Here is a 17469-nt window from a genome sequence, read left to right on the forward strand (position 1 = left end):
TGGATTTGCATATGTATTTAACTGAGAATCCATTTATCACGATTATTAAATTTTTTTTATCGAACAAATATTCCTTTACCTGGACGACGAAAGGTTGGCACGCAACGATGGAGGCTTCTCAGATCGCCGAGCATCCAATTGTTGTTCCCGATCATGCCATCGTGCATACTCCCCTCCGTGTCCATATAACGCATCCTAGTATCTGCGAATCGAATAAAAAGAAAAAAAATATTAAAATAAAGAAATAACCGATACGATGGATGAACTATGGATAGCGATTTTTCCAATCCTTCATCGCTTGGATGGAAAACAAGTAGGAAGAGTAGGATTAACTCGTCGACTCGGATCAGCCACCTCTGTTTTCACTGTTTTTCTTTTTTTATTTTCGACGATACGTTTGCAGGATTTAATTACAACGGATCAATTCGCGTCCCTTTTTATGCTTCTTAAGCCATGTAAAGATAAAGATGAACACACCGTTTTTCTGTAAAATGCGTTGGACGTGAGATAAATGCTCAAATTGTTCGAATTTAACGCTGTAAATCCTGGTGTATAGGTTTAAACTTACGAGGGTTTAATTTATTCAAGCACGAGTATGAGAAGAAAGATTTGCCTCTTGTTTTGTCTCTGATATTGAACTCGAATTTATATTAGAATTTGGATAAATATATATATATATGAAAGTTAGCATTAAATCTTGGCGCCATAATTGGCAGTGTTAAGCTCTGAAAATTAGCATTATCCATTTGTACGACCCCACGAGTGTCATTACCATGCTCCGTGATCCTAGAGTTATCGCCACCTAGTCTTGTATTCGCGAAATTATCACCGGCGAATCCTATAAGCTTGAATTGTCGCTTCCATGGAATCCACGTCTTTAAATCTGCGAATTTATTAATGCAATATTACCGTTTCAATCCTATCGTTATAAATTTCTAAAATTTGCGACAATTGTTGCTCCTTGTTCAAAAAAAAAAACAATAAAAATAATAAAATGCGTAATTTCGTATTAAAAAAAAAAAGTTCAAAGTTTCATCGATGAGATATTTCCATTTTTTTCAAAGAAAATTGAAAAATGTATACGTCGAAAATTAAAATTTTTAATCGAGCTCGAATTATTCAATATTTCTCGATTTGCTTTTCGTGATCGAGAAATTTTTCGTAGCCGTTGTAAAATTGAACCTGATCCGAGAACAGAGAGCCGGAACCGGGTGTATCAACGAGGTTTCCGGCTGGCAACCACTGGAACCGCCGCGTGCCACGGGGTCGGGGATGAAACGAGTTGAAAGAAATGAAGAGGAAAAAGAAGAGTCGAGGGGGTTAGATAAAAGTGCTCGTGAAAAGGAGATGCCATGGGGTGAGAACGAGGGACGGCAGACCTGTGGCCGAGGGTTCGAGAAAACGGATCGATGATTTTCAAACCAAGAAACACACTCGCGAAAAATCTTACAAGTTTGCTTCTCTTTACGAAAAGGGATCTCTTTTTGGTAGTGTTTTATAGCGTGAAGAGATATTGAAAGCTTCTTAATATTTATCGCGGAAATTGACAAGCACAAGAATAAATAACATCAGAGATGAATATTAGATTTAAAAAAGTAAGAGATGGATTCATGGCAGGAATTGAATTGCAATTTTTTTCCAGTGGAAAATATTCACATACATTCTTTTAATCCCTCTTTTATACTCTTTTTTTTTTAATCGTCGTAAGAGCAATTCTGTATATCCATTTGTCCGTTTTATTCCGTTAGATCTGTGTTTCGATAAAAAAAGAGAAAGAGAGAAGTTAGAAATATTTCAGAAAATATCTCTTGTAAAAATTGTTGTATCAAAAATCTGATAAATATTATATTCGGACAAATAGAAGCTGAATTCACAAGAGAAATCTAAAGAGAAATTTTTTTTATTTTTATTTTTTTTCAAATTACGTACACATACGAGAACGACATCGTCGTAAATCGATATTTCCACAAACAATACAAAGAGTAAACAAAACTGTTACTTTAGACCATAGAATAAAAAGCCACAGAAAACAGAGTCGCGCAATTCGAATTTCCACCTATTTTTCGAAAGCCAATTTTTCGATTCGTATGCGTGCTCACGTGAACGTCACTTGTGAAGAGCTTAAAAAAAAAAAAGAAAGAAAAAGAAGAAGAAGAAAAAGAAGAAAAGAACGAGAAAGAATGTAAAAAAGGGAATAAAAGGGGGAGAATAAAAAAAACGAAGCAGTAGTCCGAACGAAAGCAAATAAAAGAAACAAGGATCGGTGTGACACGTATTCTTAATTGTGCCACGACCCTTCACGTCGCCATCGTTCTTTACCACTTCTTCTTCTTCTTCTTCCACCTTTCTCTTAATTACAACGGCCAAGTTTCCGCAAACAGCAAAAGTTCCCCGTAAAATTCGTCTTTACCGAGCTAATGAACTTTTAAGCAATTTAAAGCAGAATTTTCAGCGAGTCTCGCCGTTTGCATTTTTATTACCTTCTCCTCGTGGAAAATGATCCTTTCCCGAAGAACCACCGAGAAACCTTTTCCACGGTGTGAAAACAAGAGGAGAAATAACGGAGTTGTCGTTCGAGTTATTTCTTCGCTTTGCTCGAAAAACAAATATTAAAATTTATGCGTCCGTCTTTTTATTTTTATTTTTTCCTTTTGAGGGATTATAAAGAGGCTAAGAGATGTTGCGATTGAATCATCAATTCACTTTTCTCTTGTATTCACCTACGTGAAATATCATATATCCTGAAATTTAAACTTTATTATAAATCTCGTATAACGATTGCAAAAAATATAATTTTAATATTTATTACGTAAAAACTTATTATAATTCTGATATTTCTTTTACCGTTAAAAATACAATTTCTAAAATGCGATCGAACTAAGTCGTAGACTAGAAGAAAATTAGGCCCCCTCTCGATTTTAAAAATCTCCTTCCGTCGAAACGACGTACATCAAAAGAACGATAACTTGATATTTCCCTTCGATTTATTTCCTTCCATCGAAATCCTTTCTCCATACCCTCTTTCCCAAGTTATCTGCCGTGAATTTATAGACACTGCTCTCGATTTTCCTCGCGGAACGGAAATCTCATTAACACGAGGCGAGGTCTGAAGCCGCGACTAGAAAGAAAGAATACGCGAAAAAGAAATTCCCTCCCTTTCTCCCTGATAGATTTCTCGCTAGAATCGGTCAAAAGAAAGAAATATTCTTAATTATCCAAACTAGCTACCCGACCAAGGAGATAAGAAGCGTGGAGAGGAGCTCGAGAAGTGATGGGGTCGTGAAAAATGGAGAGGAAGGACCGAACGTCGCGTCAAAAAGGGGTCGGTTGGAAAAATCATCCTCCAAGATCTGACCGCTAGTCGTAACTTACGTTCCTTTGATGCAAAAATAACGAGAGATTTTTACCCGCCACCCGAGTGTGAATTTCGTGATTTTATAACTCTTCTCTTCCCCCTTTTTCCGGGGGTGGAAAATATGGATGCGAAGAATTACGTTTCGTGCGGTGAGACGGCTCGTTTAATTTTTCAAACGATTCCTCCTCTCTCTCTCTCTCTCTCTCTCTTTCTGAAGGAATATCAAATATCTCGTAACGATTTAAGCAGTGAGATACGTGTTGGAGATCGGATGGAGATTAAGGATGATGGAGATAATGGAGAAAGTGGAGAGTTGTTTTATTAAAAGGTCATTTCGACTCTTCTCGATAATTTCTTCGATCCCCGTATGTGAAATATTAAATTAATTGGGAGATCTTGAAACGGATGGTGTAAATAGCGCGGACGAGATATTTCGCTTGGTCAGATTGGTTTCGAGATATCGATGATTAGATGGAGGTTTAATTAAATCGCAAGGGATATAAAAGAGATTTTTGGATATGGGAGCGATTATCACGAATATGTTATTTTACACGTTTTCAAATATCGGCACGTTATCTCTATCGATTAAACGTGCAATTAAATATGACACTCGGAAATTAATTTATTTGAATCAGATTCGAATTATATTCGCGAAATTTGCGTTATAAAATCGGCTATTCACGCGTGAATATCTCTTACAATTTATAAGATCGGGATATTTCAACTAATCCTTCGCAATTTCCAAAATCGTTTAATTTAATTAGAATAAATAAAACAAATCGCTACGAGTACTTACACAAAATATATGTATATATATATACTTAAACGTTATAAAAAAAAAGTTATTGGACGGGTTTAAACAAGTTTTCGAAACTTGTGGATTCCGTTTCGGAAACCGCAATATCCACCGCTTCGATTCCACGATAAAGTCGGAAAATACTGACCGTTACGGAGAAAATCCAGCAACGTATTTCCGTTTTCATTTCGCGGCGCATCCGCGGCGTAACGAAGAAAAACAGGCGTCCCGATCGAAGCCACCGTTTGAAATATGTACGCCAGCGACGGGATATTTGTCAAAAATCGATGGGCAACAAGAACCAAGGGACAAACACGCGTCTCGTCGAGACGTTGGAACGGAAAAGCCCCAAAAGTTGAAAGATGAATCGGGGGGATGATTTAGCTGTTCCAGAGTGGCTTTCGAGATTGAAACGTCGCGAAACGGTAACCGGAATCGTGCCATTTCCGGGATAATTGTTTTTCGAAAGACGTAAGTACGATTATCTTGGGGAAATCGTGCAACAATTTGAAGATATAAAAACTTGTTATCGAGATCCTTCTTGCATCTAACGGTACAATCGCATAACGAAAATAAAGATTAAGTTAAAAGGGATAAGTTTGTCAACCAACAATAGTTGGCTTACACTTGCACTTTGTTCGAATCCACTGGTTTAATCCACTTCTCCAACCATAATCAACCCGCGCTACTTATCCGAATACCACAGCCACTTGTTCTACTTGTCTGGCTAAATCGACCTACTCTGCCTGTCTCCTCATAATTGTTCTATTCTACTTGGTTGACCATAGACGTCCTGTTCTATTCGAGCCCCATATCCTACTCGTTCAAACATCATATCCAAAAAAATTGTACAACTACGCTTCGTGCAAATTAACGAAATATATTTCAAAGTTGAAACAACCTAAAAAAATCTCCGACACATTATCATCCGACCTCCGAATCCGCAATGCAATTAAAAAAAAGGGGGGGAGAGAGGATAAATCGGATTATCGAGAAACAGAGAGGAGAATAAACGAAACGATCGGGCACGAAAATGGAAGAGGCTAAATGGTGAATCGGTAAATCGAGCGAAAAATCCGAAAGTTTTTCCCCCCCATCGTGGAGGATATTTCGAGCACACGGCCTCATCTACATAATACAAACGAACGATACGCGGATATTGATTCGAGATCGATTCCCACGGCCGGGGCTGGCCACAGGGGGATGCCAGCGCAAATACGGACCGGTTTATCCAGGTGCGAGTGTTTATCGCGTAACGCGAATTTATCGTGAAAATTGTGACGTCGTGGCTGGCCTCGAACCTTGTAAATGACATTAACGCGAGATTAACACGCGGGTCGAACAACGGAAAGTTTTCGCTCATTTTCTTCCTTCTTCTCTTCTTTTTCTTTCTCTCTTTTTGAAATTCTTCTTCGTGAAATTTTTCCAAACGATTCGAGCGTGCGACTTGTTGAATTGTTTCCCTTTTTTCCAGCCGATCACTCGCGAAAACTCTAATTTTTCGTTAGAATTCGCTGCGATTCCGTGATGATGGAAATATAACCGTGGAATTTTGTTTCTATTCTTTCGTACGAAGAAGAAACGACGTGGAATTTTAACGCTATGGTTCAACTTTCGGCCAGATCACTTATGAATAAATTAAAATGCTGAAATTCTAATTCAAACTATAAAACATTGAATGTTAATGAAGTTATTTTGGAATTCGTATCCTCAAAGGAGAAAACGTTCTTTCTATATTATTCTCTTTGAAGAGAAAAATTCTTGATTCTTTTTAGCCGTTGGATTAAACTCGAGAAAGAACAGTATCGCGCCAAAATTTTGTTAAGTTAAAATGAGAAAAGAGAAATGACCAGTAAATACAATTATTAATCCAATTCCAGTAATTTATTCGAATGGAAATCATGAGACTATTAATGGAAGAAAATCGAAAGACAAGTCTTCACGAGCAACATTTTTGAAAGAAGATTACGAACAGATGCTGCAACGAAATCTAGAGCTCGCCGATCGATATATCTGCCTTGCTACCCGATTTATCTAAACTTAATTTCGCCCGAATTGCCTCGACACTGGGTAAACGAGGCTATTGCTGTTAGTTTATAGAGCGGATATTACTGTACTTTACGTTTCGATGATAGAAAAGAAACCTGATGCTCGAAATGGAGAAACTAAACTCCTTTCGTTTCTGAATCTATTATAACGTGAAATCTATCTATTTCGAATGATATTAGTTTTTTGATCAACATGAAAATTGATGGATGCCAAAAAAGAGAGAAGAGAAGCGATGAGCCTAATTTTGGATTATGCCTAAGATTAAAATTATAGAAAACCGCTAAAAATATCGAACAATAATTATTAAATTAGAAACTATTTCTCTTTTTTAATTCGCTAGTGCTTGACTATTCACAAATGAGCCTTCATCGCAGGATATTAAATATTAAAAACTCGCTTAAGAGCGAAATAAGGAAGAAGTTCGTGCAACGTCAAGTTAAAAATTATTGTTGAAATATTACAAGTATCTCTTTGTGATATTTACGATGATTTATAACCTGCTTTTTCTCATTACTCCCTTTTAATATCCATTTACTGTTGAATATTGAACGTAATCTCTAAAATTGACGGGAACGGATTAGGCTGGTGCCACAGCAAGCAATGACGCAAGAACGAAAACAGAGGCACCGAAGATTATGAGCGAGTTTACCTCGCGGACCGGAGTGGATAGTGTCGTTCTTGTAGCGAGTTTACGAGGAAACTTACGCAATCTGGCTGAATGATGCCCTCGAGAAATCAAATGAAATGCAAAATGTGTTGAATTAAACTTTTTCCTTGTCAAGAAAATAAGTGAAAATATTTTATATATCTGCAAAGGATTTTGTTCGAGGAAAATGCTACTTGCTCCACTACTGTAATCATATCGTGTTTAGTATCGTATGTGCTACACTCCAGAGTACGATAAAGATCAGCATAAACGTAATTACGGTAGTTGGTACATCGTGAAATGCGAAAACGAAGGTACTTAACCATAAAATTTTGCCATAACAAGATCAGAGGAGATATGCTGGGGATTAAAATTCATAATATTTACTAATGATAATTTTAATATCTTGGGACTCGAGATGATAATGAACAGATTATAAAACTCTATTAGTGTGTTTCGAGATCGTAAAATTTAATAGAAATAATTTCTCTGTCGTGGAGTTAAAGCTTGTAAGGCCGGATAGCGATAATTTAGAAGCCTTTATAAAGCGTAATAACGTAATCCCCGAACCCTTGAAACTCGATAACAGAAAACTCTTTGAACCCGGTAATGAAGACCCCGGAAATCTTTGATTTTAATGTTGTCGAACCCGAATTTTCAATAGCGATCGTAATATTAAAATTCTACGAAAAATTGCTTTGTATACAAATGTGAACGAAGAATCGGCTGTTATAAAAATGGAAAAATGACTTGAAGAGTATCATTAAAAAAAAATTTCTTACGAAAATTTTCCACGATCTCGATCGTTCGTAACGTTTTTCTTCTAAAATTTCAAAGTTTCTAAAAAACTGAAATTTCTAAATCAAACAAGATCGAGAAGTGGCATCGACGATTACGAAAGAATCGAAAGAAAGGACGTTTCGACTCACCACCGTGATAAGAATTGCCCCGATGAGGAGTGTACACGCCATTCCTTGGCTCAGGGCAGTGGCTCGGCGTGTAATACTGCATGGGATGGTGAACGTAATTGCTCGGGGTGCTCGGCACGTGTATTGGGTGGCAGTGCATGCATCTTCGCGGTGTCTCCGGCATACCCTGAACAAAAAGAAAACGTCTGCAGTGCATCGAGGAAAGTAGAATCCATGATAAATTGCGACGATCGACGGCGCATCCTGGAAATTAAACGTCGTTGGATATCCATTGATGGGTGTGAAAGTGTCGCGAGCGCGGAATACCGATTAGGCGAGGAACGTTGCTGCCAATTCTAGTAAAATGATCGACCATTTCCACTCGAGAGCTTAATGTTCGACGAACATCGACTTTTGCGTCGATAATCGAATCAATGTACCATGCGAATCCCGTTAGAACGAGATTTATCTATCGATTTATTATCATACTTTGTTTTTTCAATGTAATAATTTCTCAAAATTTCTCTAAATGGATGTGTCGTCTACAGAAATAGAAGACTCAATCTCTAACTACCGACACATCGAAGACTTATCGGAATTAATTGGGGCACAAAATTGGTCACGAAACTATTAATGTTTAAGAAATATAAAAAAACTAAAATAGAATATAAATATAAACAAAAATCAGACGATTCGATCAGACGAAAATCCATCGACAAGATCATAAATTCCTATTTTTTTAATACCTGCATAGAATGCTGGGATCGCAGCGACCTTATCGAGCCTGCAGGGTGAAGGGAGGGCACGCTGCCACCGAAGTTGATCGCGGAATTCCTACACCCGCCAGGGGTGGACCAACCCCCGCGCACGCTGGCCGAAGTCCACCCCATCGTGCTGCCGCAATCGTCGACCAGCATTTTCACAGCGGACCTAGCATCTCATTGATCCTCTCTCTCCTCTCTCTCTCTCTCTCGCCGACTCGATGATCCGGAATTCCTCTCGATCCACCCTCGCTGCTCTCTCGAACAAACTTCCCTCCTCCTCCCGTTTCCAAGATTATTCCTCGATGTTATATATCCTCGAAGTTAATCCCTGATAATTGCTGTCGATTCTACGGATGCTTGGAGGATATTGAAAATCGTCGAGGAACCGTGGCACGATGATTCGATGATCCCTCCTCGCGAGAGTCATCTTTCGACGATGGGTTGGGCTCGAAACGGTCTGGGCACGGATCTGCGAGAAGAGAAAAATATAAGATGAGAGCGGGGAAGGTAGATGGCGATTAGAGAAGTGTAATTAAGGGGGAGAGGGTGGTGGAACCGCGTGAGAGATAACGGTAAATGGAGGGACGGTGGACGGGATTAAAACTGTATTTTCTCGATGAGGATTCCGCTGGAACGAGAGATAAGGATGATTCCGCGATATTTCCCTTTTTGCTGCATCGTCGAGGAGTGATTAAAATTGTCCCCTATAATTATAGGATGAACGGGGTGTTTAACCCTTTGCGGTTACGAGAAAGAGATATGATCTCGGGTGTAACGCGAGGAGTAGGGTGTTATTTTATTAATAACATTTGAAGAAATGTTCGGTCGAATTCGAATTTAGACATCAAGCATTGACATCAGAATATATATAAATCTATTATTGGTTATCATATTCTTAATTTTCAGGGATCAAAAATTCTAAGATTAAGAGTGATTAAGAGTAAAAACTGGAAGGAAGACTCGATTTATTTGATAAATTAGAATAAGAAACATTGAACGAAACGCTTTATTGGAAATGGGGAAAAAACACATTTCTCTGCCCCAATAATCCCGAATACACGAATCGCCGCGATTTATATTGTGCGCGTATGCCATAATAAGAATTAATCCGCGACTAATTCCGTGTACCGTGTAAATAATCTCAGCCGTGAAGCAAAATGTCGCGGGGGGGAGGGGAAAAAAAGAAAAATAATACTACCGGTTCGGTCTATGGAACCGCGAATAAAACAGTCCGAAACGAGTTTTCTAGGGGTCTGGGAGCGAAACGACCCAGAGATGCGAATATTGTTGACGTGTAAAAACAAAAAAAAATTTTAACTCGCTTCATATGCATAAATAAACGGGACCACGGAAATGGATTCATGGTTCGACTTGTCCGTTTTCCGCCTGTAAAATTTATCACGAAATCGTTCCGCTTATGTGTCCGCGCAAAATTTTGCGAATATTCGTATGACGTCAGGAATGAGATTTATCTGAATCTCTGCGAAAATATTATAGTTTTTACATTCGTCCATTCGCGCGTATGTGTGTGTATGTTCAAAAAGGAAACAAAGTGTTAGAAAAATAGAGATTTATGTATTCCTTTTGTGGTAAAATTTTGAATATTGAAGACCGAATGGAGATTTTTTTTTTGTAAGTTAATAGGATAATAATCGTTTTATCATTGAATTATACGTGAAAGTTTTATAAAAATTTTCGTATATGTGAAATATACATGTCGAAGTTTACGTTGAATAAATTTTAATTTAATAACGTATTAACGTGATAAATAATATTTTTAGAAGCATGTATCAATTTTGCAAATTTTAATGTTATATAATCTATTTGCGCGATATTATCTCATTTGAATTAATAAATTACATCTCCATTCTCCAAGATAAAGAAGGAAAGAGGAATACAAAAATCATATATCGCATGATACAATTCGCAAAATTGTTTAAAATTATCTGAAAACTTCTTAAATAAATTTTGCAACATATCTTCACTTTATTTCCTATATTATTATTTTCAAAAATGTATCTATACATTTTCTATTCGTAATAATTCCGTGCACTGTGTATCCAAGTGTGTTCATATTGGGATATAAAATATCGATATATGCGAAATAAATGGAGCGTTCCTTCCTCGATAAATTATTATATTTTTTTTTTTTTGTTTTACAATCTTTCCACCCTATAACCCAAATGTTTCAATGAGAATAAAAAATACCTCGCAATATACACGCCTAACGTTACAAATACTGAATTTGGCATAAAAAATATTTTTCGATTTTCGCAACCAATATTACTTTTCAAAGCCACGCATTTAACGATTAAATATAAATATCTACAATTGCAAAAGATATCTATACTATTATTTTTTCCCGAAACATTCGAAAACTCAAATCTGCAATACCAATCATCCATCAATTGTACTAATAAATATCTATTATATACAAATCCTAAAAAAATCCTCCATTTTTAAACTTATTTTTGAATTATTAAATTAAAAGAAAAGATTAAATTCTCCGTTAAATTAAACTCTCACACAATGCGCGAGAGCAAATACTTCGAATTAATCCATGCAACGTTCTCTTATCGATCCTCTCGATTCTCGATCCGATAATTTTACGACTTCTATCGTTGATGAAATGACCGATCGTTTCGTAAACTCGATACTCGGTTTCGTGTACGGTCGAGATTCGTGCACAACTTTCGCAATAAGAAGGAGCGGACCAGAAACAAATGGCGGATTTGTATGCGCCACTCCCCGTATATATTTCAACTTTACCACGAAAGAGGAGGAATCTCGTTGCGGAATGCAAAAACATTCCAGTGCCGTAAATCTTTTTACAAAACGCTTTTTAATCGAAACATTTTGCGCGAACGAAGCCCGTGCCGGAAATTCGCTTCCAAACACCAAGTGTTTCGGGATCGAGTTTTTAAATACGAGAAACGATCAAGAGGATGAAATTTACGATTCACGATCAGTTTCGCGAGTTATTTTCCATCGATTGGAATATATTCGAAATTGTTTGTCTCGTTCTTTCGTTCAATTTATTTAATTTATTATTTCATTATGTATTATTTGTGTCGAAATACATTAATATTTTTGGACTAAAAGATATTGAAATTCGCCTTCGAAAAATGCCTTCTCCTCGTACTTATATTTAAATTTTTGTCAAGGAAATAATTTTTAATAAAGTTGATTAAATTTTAAATTGAAGAACGAGAATTACGTTATAAATTAAGATGAAATTATCGTGTTTATCCGTATTCCCTTAAATCCTTTCTTCTCTCTTTCTCTCTTTCTCTCTCTGAAACCAATATTTCGTTATTAAAAAAACATCAAAACTTTTCAGGACAAAAGAAATACCTCGTGTTTCTCGCCGTTTCTTGAAAAGAAGAAAAAAGAAAAACTTAGCGATTCAACATTTGCATTTCCCTCGAAACATCCCATATAACTCGATACTTATGTCTTTCCCACAGGAAATCTCTCTCCCTCTCGCACTGCTCGCTTAAATCGTTCTCCCCAGGCAGAGTAAGCAACCCTTGTTCCATACAAATCATCACTTACATCCTCTCTTCAAGAGAAACACCATTTTTTTTTCTTTTCTCCGTAACAAAAACGCGCGACCACCTCCTACATTTTCCAAGATCGTCCTTTCTTCGTGGAAAACACTGTTAACACCCCCAGGCACGTGAATATCTCCCCATCCCCATAACTACGATGAAACCTTTTCTAAAGCAACTTATTTTCTAGAAAACCTTTCTTTCGTGTATACCATGGAATAATAACGTTGTATGGAATCACGATCGAAGATGAATAACAAACGAAAAAATTATTGCTCGCTCTCAACGAAATTTTAATTCTTGATTATCAATTCAGAATTAATACAAAAAATATATATATATATATATGTATTGCAAATCGTTTCAAGATTACGAACAACATTAAAATTCATCTATTCTCAACAAATCTCTGCATAGCCACGTAGAAAGATCTTAAGTTTTTCCTCTTCAACGTGTTCCTCGCAAGGGATAAGATTTCCAAAGGCATAATTCCCACAATTTTAATTCTTGCTTCTGTAAAATTTATCCCAGAACATCCAACCAGCATTTCCACCATTCATTTCGACCACCTCAATACACCATCCCTATTCATCTTCAGTGATCTTGAATATTATATATTCGTAGACTTCCATGAAGGAGCCGAGTTGACACAGGCGAGAAACTTTCGATCGTGTGGATGGAACATCGATGATCGTCCACAGATCCAAGGATAATCCGGCTAGATTGAATCCACCACCGTCTCCAGCAACCGTGCCACGAACCCACTCTTCCCCACACGTGTGCCATTTTATCTCGTTCCATGTCCGTGCCTACGCGAAAACATTCTTCGACAAGCGTGCACGGATTACGAAACGAGCCGCGTTATCGCCGCCTCATCCCACCCTTCCGGTGACCTTTCACCGTGCGGGGGCGGCGTTGGACGAGTGTCGGACAGGAAGTTGGAGCGCGCGAAAGGCACGTGCTTCGAGCAACCCACTCGTGCTTCTCTCCGGGTCACGTGTTGCCACGCTTCGTGTGGAGGAGATGCTTCGACGTGGTTGTTTTGCAAATTGACGAGCGCGATAACCGTTGCGAGGCGAAGAAATTGGCGAAGGAAACGTTGAACGCGCCGATTGGATTCTCAAAGCGTACGAAACTTTTTTCCAATCCTCTCGGATTTTTTTTTCCTCCCCTCCTCCTGGAATTGAAAGTTTCGAAGATCGAAGCTTCCTTCGAAAATTGGAAACGTTTTGAAAATTCGATTTTTGATGAGATGGTTCTTTTTTTGGGAAATTTTCTTGGAAAGATGATTTTTGGCGAAATATTTTGAGAAAATTTCTTTTTTAGAGAGATTGTAGCAGTAAGTTGAATTGAAAAGTGATGAATATCGAATTAATCGATTTGATTTTTGTATAAAAATTTTCAAGTTTTCCCTTGATAAAAAGTATTTCAGGATAAGATTATTTTTCGATTAAGTGCGCTGTATTCCGTTCTTATTATTTTGATCCGTGAACTCTTCTAATCTCTCCGCAATATCTCGCGAAGTGTATTGAACGGAACGGTGATCGATTTATCGGTGAAACGTCAAACAAAGTTGAATATCCTCCCTGAATATCCTCCACGATCGAAGGGTGAAATACGAAAATCGTGGTATCAGCATTGCACTTCCAACTTTCAGCCCAACCATCTCCCATTTTTGTCTTCAAGAATCCCTTTAAATCCAGAAATAAAAAGAGATTCCATTTCAATTTCTAGTTAGATTGAATTCCAATTTAACGACAATTTTCCCTTTTTTTCTTTTTTTTTTTTTGTGCCAAAGTTTCGACGTCTTCGTGCCCCTTCGTACGCCGATAATTATTACCAATCGACCGCTGATGGTGGCTATTTCGATCCCAATAGTTTCCAATTAAACGATAATCATCGTTATAGCACCCATGAAACAGCGGAAGCTTTAGAAGAATCGAAATTGAAACACGATTGATTTCGATTTCCTAAGTAACACTAAAATTAAAATCGTCAAACTTATTTTTTCCTTTTTTAATGTCTCGAACTTCGCAATTTTCCTATCCAATGAATATCATAGAAACAAACTCATCTCTCATTCCATTAGTAATTTACTTAAATACTTTTGAACTTTTTCCCTTTAAATCATCATTACATGCCACAATTTTCTATATTAATTCGATAACTCGAATGAACATTGCACAATCTACGACCTAACTTATTTTTAATTAAAAAATCTGCAAATTCAGAATCATTTCGACTTTATTTACCAACCCAAGAATTACTCCTAATTTACACCAATTACCTTCACATCCTTTTTACTTTCCTTTCGCGCACAATTTTTGCGCGTTAATTCCAAGATAAATATTACGCTTCTCCCTTAATCCAACCCTAATCTCTAATTCAAAGAAACAGCCGACAAAACTAATGGATGAAGCAACTCCACAATTATCCCCCAATTTACCTCAACCCTTTATTTTCTCTCGACGCACAACTCGCGCAATCTCCTACCGATATAATTCGATAATCGAAACGAATATTACAATAATCCAACAACTCGCAATACGAAATTGGCAAAGTGAATCGATGTAATTTATCCCATAACCAACTTACCCTCTTTCCCTCTTTCAAATCGATTTTTTAATCAAGCGCACCGCGCTCGAGCAATCCCTCCGCATTGATAACAGCTCGGAAACAATCGGATAAAAAATGTCGTGTCGGGACGCGTCGCGTCATCCGCAGTTGGGGAAGGCATAAACGACGATTTTCTCTCGGCCAGTCGCGCCGGCTCGCCGAGAATAAACGTCCATCGGGAGGAATAGACGAGATGCGGGGGCGTCAGCTCGCGCGACAGCTCGCTTCGAAACTGTCACCCGTAAAAGTTTAAATGGTCGGGACACGATGAATACGGGGAGAGAGAACCGCGAATCACCGTCGGCTCTGTTGAATTGAATGCGCGCGACAGTTTGAAGGCACCGTTTGTCCGACACCGATGCTCCTTCTCGTTAAACGCGCCTCTCCCTCCTCGTCTCCCCTCCTCCTCCTCCCCTTCCTTGCTCCTCGTCAAATATTTGTCCACTTTGGCGAAGCGAAATTATTCCACGTCGAATACCAACTGTGAAACTGGCAAACTTTCTTTCGACGATGATGCTTCTTCTTCTTCTTTTCCTTCTTCTTTTTCTTCCTCCCCCTTTTTCTCCGTGAGAGTGGAATCTGTTTCTCGAAGGGATTTGAGAGAGGTTTTTAAGGGTGCGAATACGTAATTTTCAGAATCGCCAATATTTTGTTTTCACTCTCAAAATCGATATCCATTAAAATCGAGAGTCGCTCTCTCGCGAATATTTTATTTTCGTAAAAGTATGCCGCGTTCCCAGTGACCGTCTAAGAGTAATTTCCATTTTCGACGCGGTATTCGTTAAGAAAAATTAAGAGGAAAGAGCTTTTTTTTTTTGCTTTTAAATATATTCCCACCCCAATACTCGTTAACCGTTAATAATTTCTTGGTTTCGAAAGCTACATATTTCAAAAATAATAGTTTCTGTCATCGTGACAATTTAAAACTTATATACCGCTTCTCGGGCGTTAAAAATGTGACTCCTCGATGAAAAGATACATAAAATTTTATTTGAAGAACGGTCTATTATTTTCTATCAAGAATCCTTATAAATATTACAACTTTTATCACACCGTTATATCACCAAAATTTACGCGAAGAAAGATATTATAATCGACGATCGATTCATCGATCCGACGTGTATCACAGAATCCAAGGCAACTTCGTACGTAACATCGATGATTTAACGATGTATTTATCGCGAAATTCGATTTCGATTTTAACTTCATTCCCGACATTTCGACAAAAGTCGATAAATACCGGTTAATAAAGCTGTGTTCGCGATGGATAAATATTTGCAACGGAAAGATTTAAGCACAGGGTTATATATCGTGAATCAGATCATCTTTCACGAGAAAAATTGTTCAAATTGCGCCACGATCCCCCTCCAATGATTTAGCGCAGAGGTTGGTTAGAAGGTTGGGCGAAATGATGAACTGTTCCAAGTTGTAGCGGTGTTATGGAGGTACTTTGCGATATTAGAGGAAAGTTCGCTCGCCAAGTAGCCGCTCAACTTACCAAGGGTGATTTAGATGGGCTGGTTATTTGTTAAAAGCAAAGGAAGGTAATTTTACCGGAGACGTGACTTGGATAATGCATTGAAACTTTTAAATTGATTCCTCGATACAATGGGCACTGGCACAATAGCTCAACTTCTCGTTATTTTGAAATATATTAACTGCGTATTTGTATTGGTGAGGATAAGCACAAAAGAACCATCCTATTAATTTATTCATTCAATATCGACAACGAGTAAAAGTTTCTCCGTGAATAAATCTTTTGTTGGATTTTTTTTTTTTAAAGTAGATCTTTAATTTCCTAATTAATTTTATTATCCTTTGTCCGTAATACTCCAATTCTAGCTCTTCTATTTTTCAAAACAGTTGACAAACCTCGAATATCTACCTCGAATAAAATCTATCCACCTTCTTCCCCCTCCAAGATACATTTCAACAACGAACCTAATAAAATGCCACTATGATAAAATTTCACGATAAAAAGAAAACTCAATCCACTCTGAGCAATCAGTTTCGACAACGAAAAATTTCCAAAGAATTCTAAAAATTCTGATCGACTAATTAAAATATTCCCATCAACTTCGATTAACAATCGATTTCCTTTTCCCATTCCACGCCATAATCGCAGAACAACGTCTTCTGACCAACTTTTGCAAAATGTTAAAAAACGAAAAATTTCACCCTTAAAGATAAATCGCCCCGCTTAAAGAATTCAATTATTGTTGAAAATCATCCCGCCCATTTCCAACAACATTCCAAACCGTGATTTGGCCGCAGAGCAACGAGAGCAGACCGGTGGTCTAACAGGAAATTTCGAAAATTTCAGCGAATCGTGGACGAGCGTGCAAGTTTCGCAGCGATTAGTCGCGAATGCCGCGCGTGCGACCATTTGCCCGACACATATCCGTCCTCCCTGTTTCGAAACGCGTCGATGTCGCAATGAAAACCGGTTCTCGTCACGATGTTCCGCGCTTTCAACGCCACTGTTGCGCGGGGAGGAAGCGAGGAAGCTTGCGTGGAAAGGGATTGTCTCTCTCTCTTGCTCTCTCTTCGTCCGAGCGAGGGGATGGAAATCGATAACATACCATTGTTCGAACCCGTGTCGCCAAGACCTTATGGTGTGTTTTTCTACCTCGTGACTTGATTTTTTCCCACATTCATTTAAAGGTTGAACGCCTGTTTCCAACCTCGTTTCTTCTTTCATTTTCGCTTTCTATTCTAATTGGTCGGTCGATGCGTTGTTCCACGATTTATTGCGTAAAATATTAATTACATCGAAGTTTGATT

At 37.9% G+C, this 17469-nt stretch overlaps 1 protein-coding gene across 17 annotated transcripts in view; it reads right to left on the reverse strand.

The window, feature by feature from the left end:
• The window catches only part of LOC107998151 (monocarboxylate transporter 10), a 124193-nt gene that overhangs the window by 59235 nt on the left and 47489 nt on the right, over positions 1-17469 (reverse strand). For all 17 annotated transcript variants that reach the window (XR_009829158.1, XR_009829151.1, XR_009829152.1 and 14 more), the window contains 3 exons: positions 8501-8987; positions 7776-7941; positions 80-202 (listed from right to left, as the gene is read on the reverse strand). Coding sequence is in view for 4 of the 17 variants with exons in the window: in XM_062072626.1 (XP_061928610.1) it covers positions 80-202; positions 7776-7941; positions 8501-8671 (460 nt within the window). In the remaining 13 variants the exon portion in view is untranslated. The remainder of the gene's footprint in view (positions 1-79; positions 203-7775; positions 7942-8500; positions 8988-17469) is intronic.

This window comes from Apis cerana, linkage group LG3 (genome assembly GCF_029169275.1).
Source record: "Apis cerana isolate GH-2021 linkage group LG3, AcerK_1.0, whole genome shotgun sequence".
NCBI lineage: Eukaryota > Metazoa > Arthropoda > Insecta > Hymenoptera > Apidae > Apis > Apis cerana.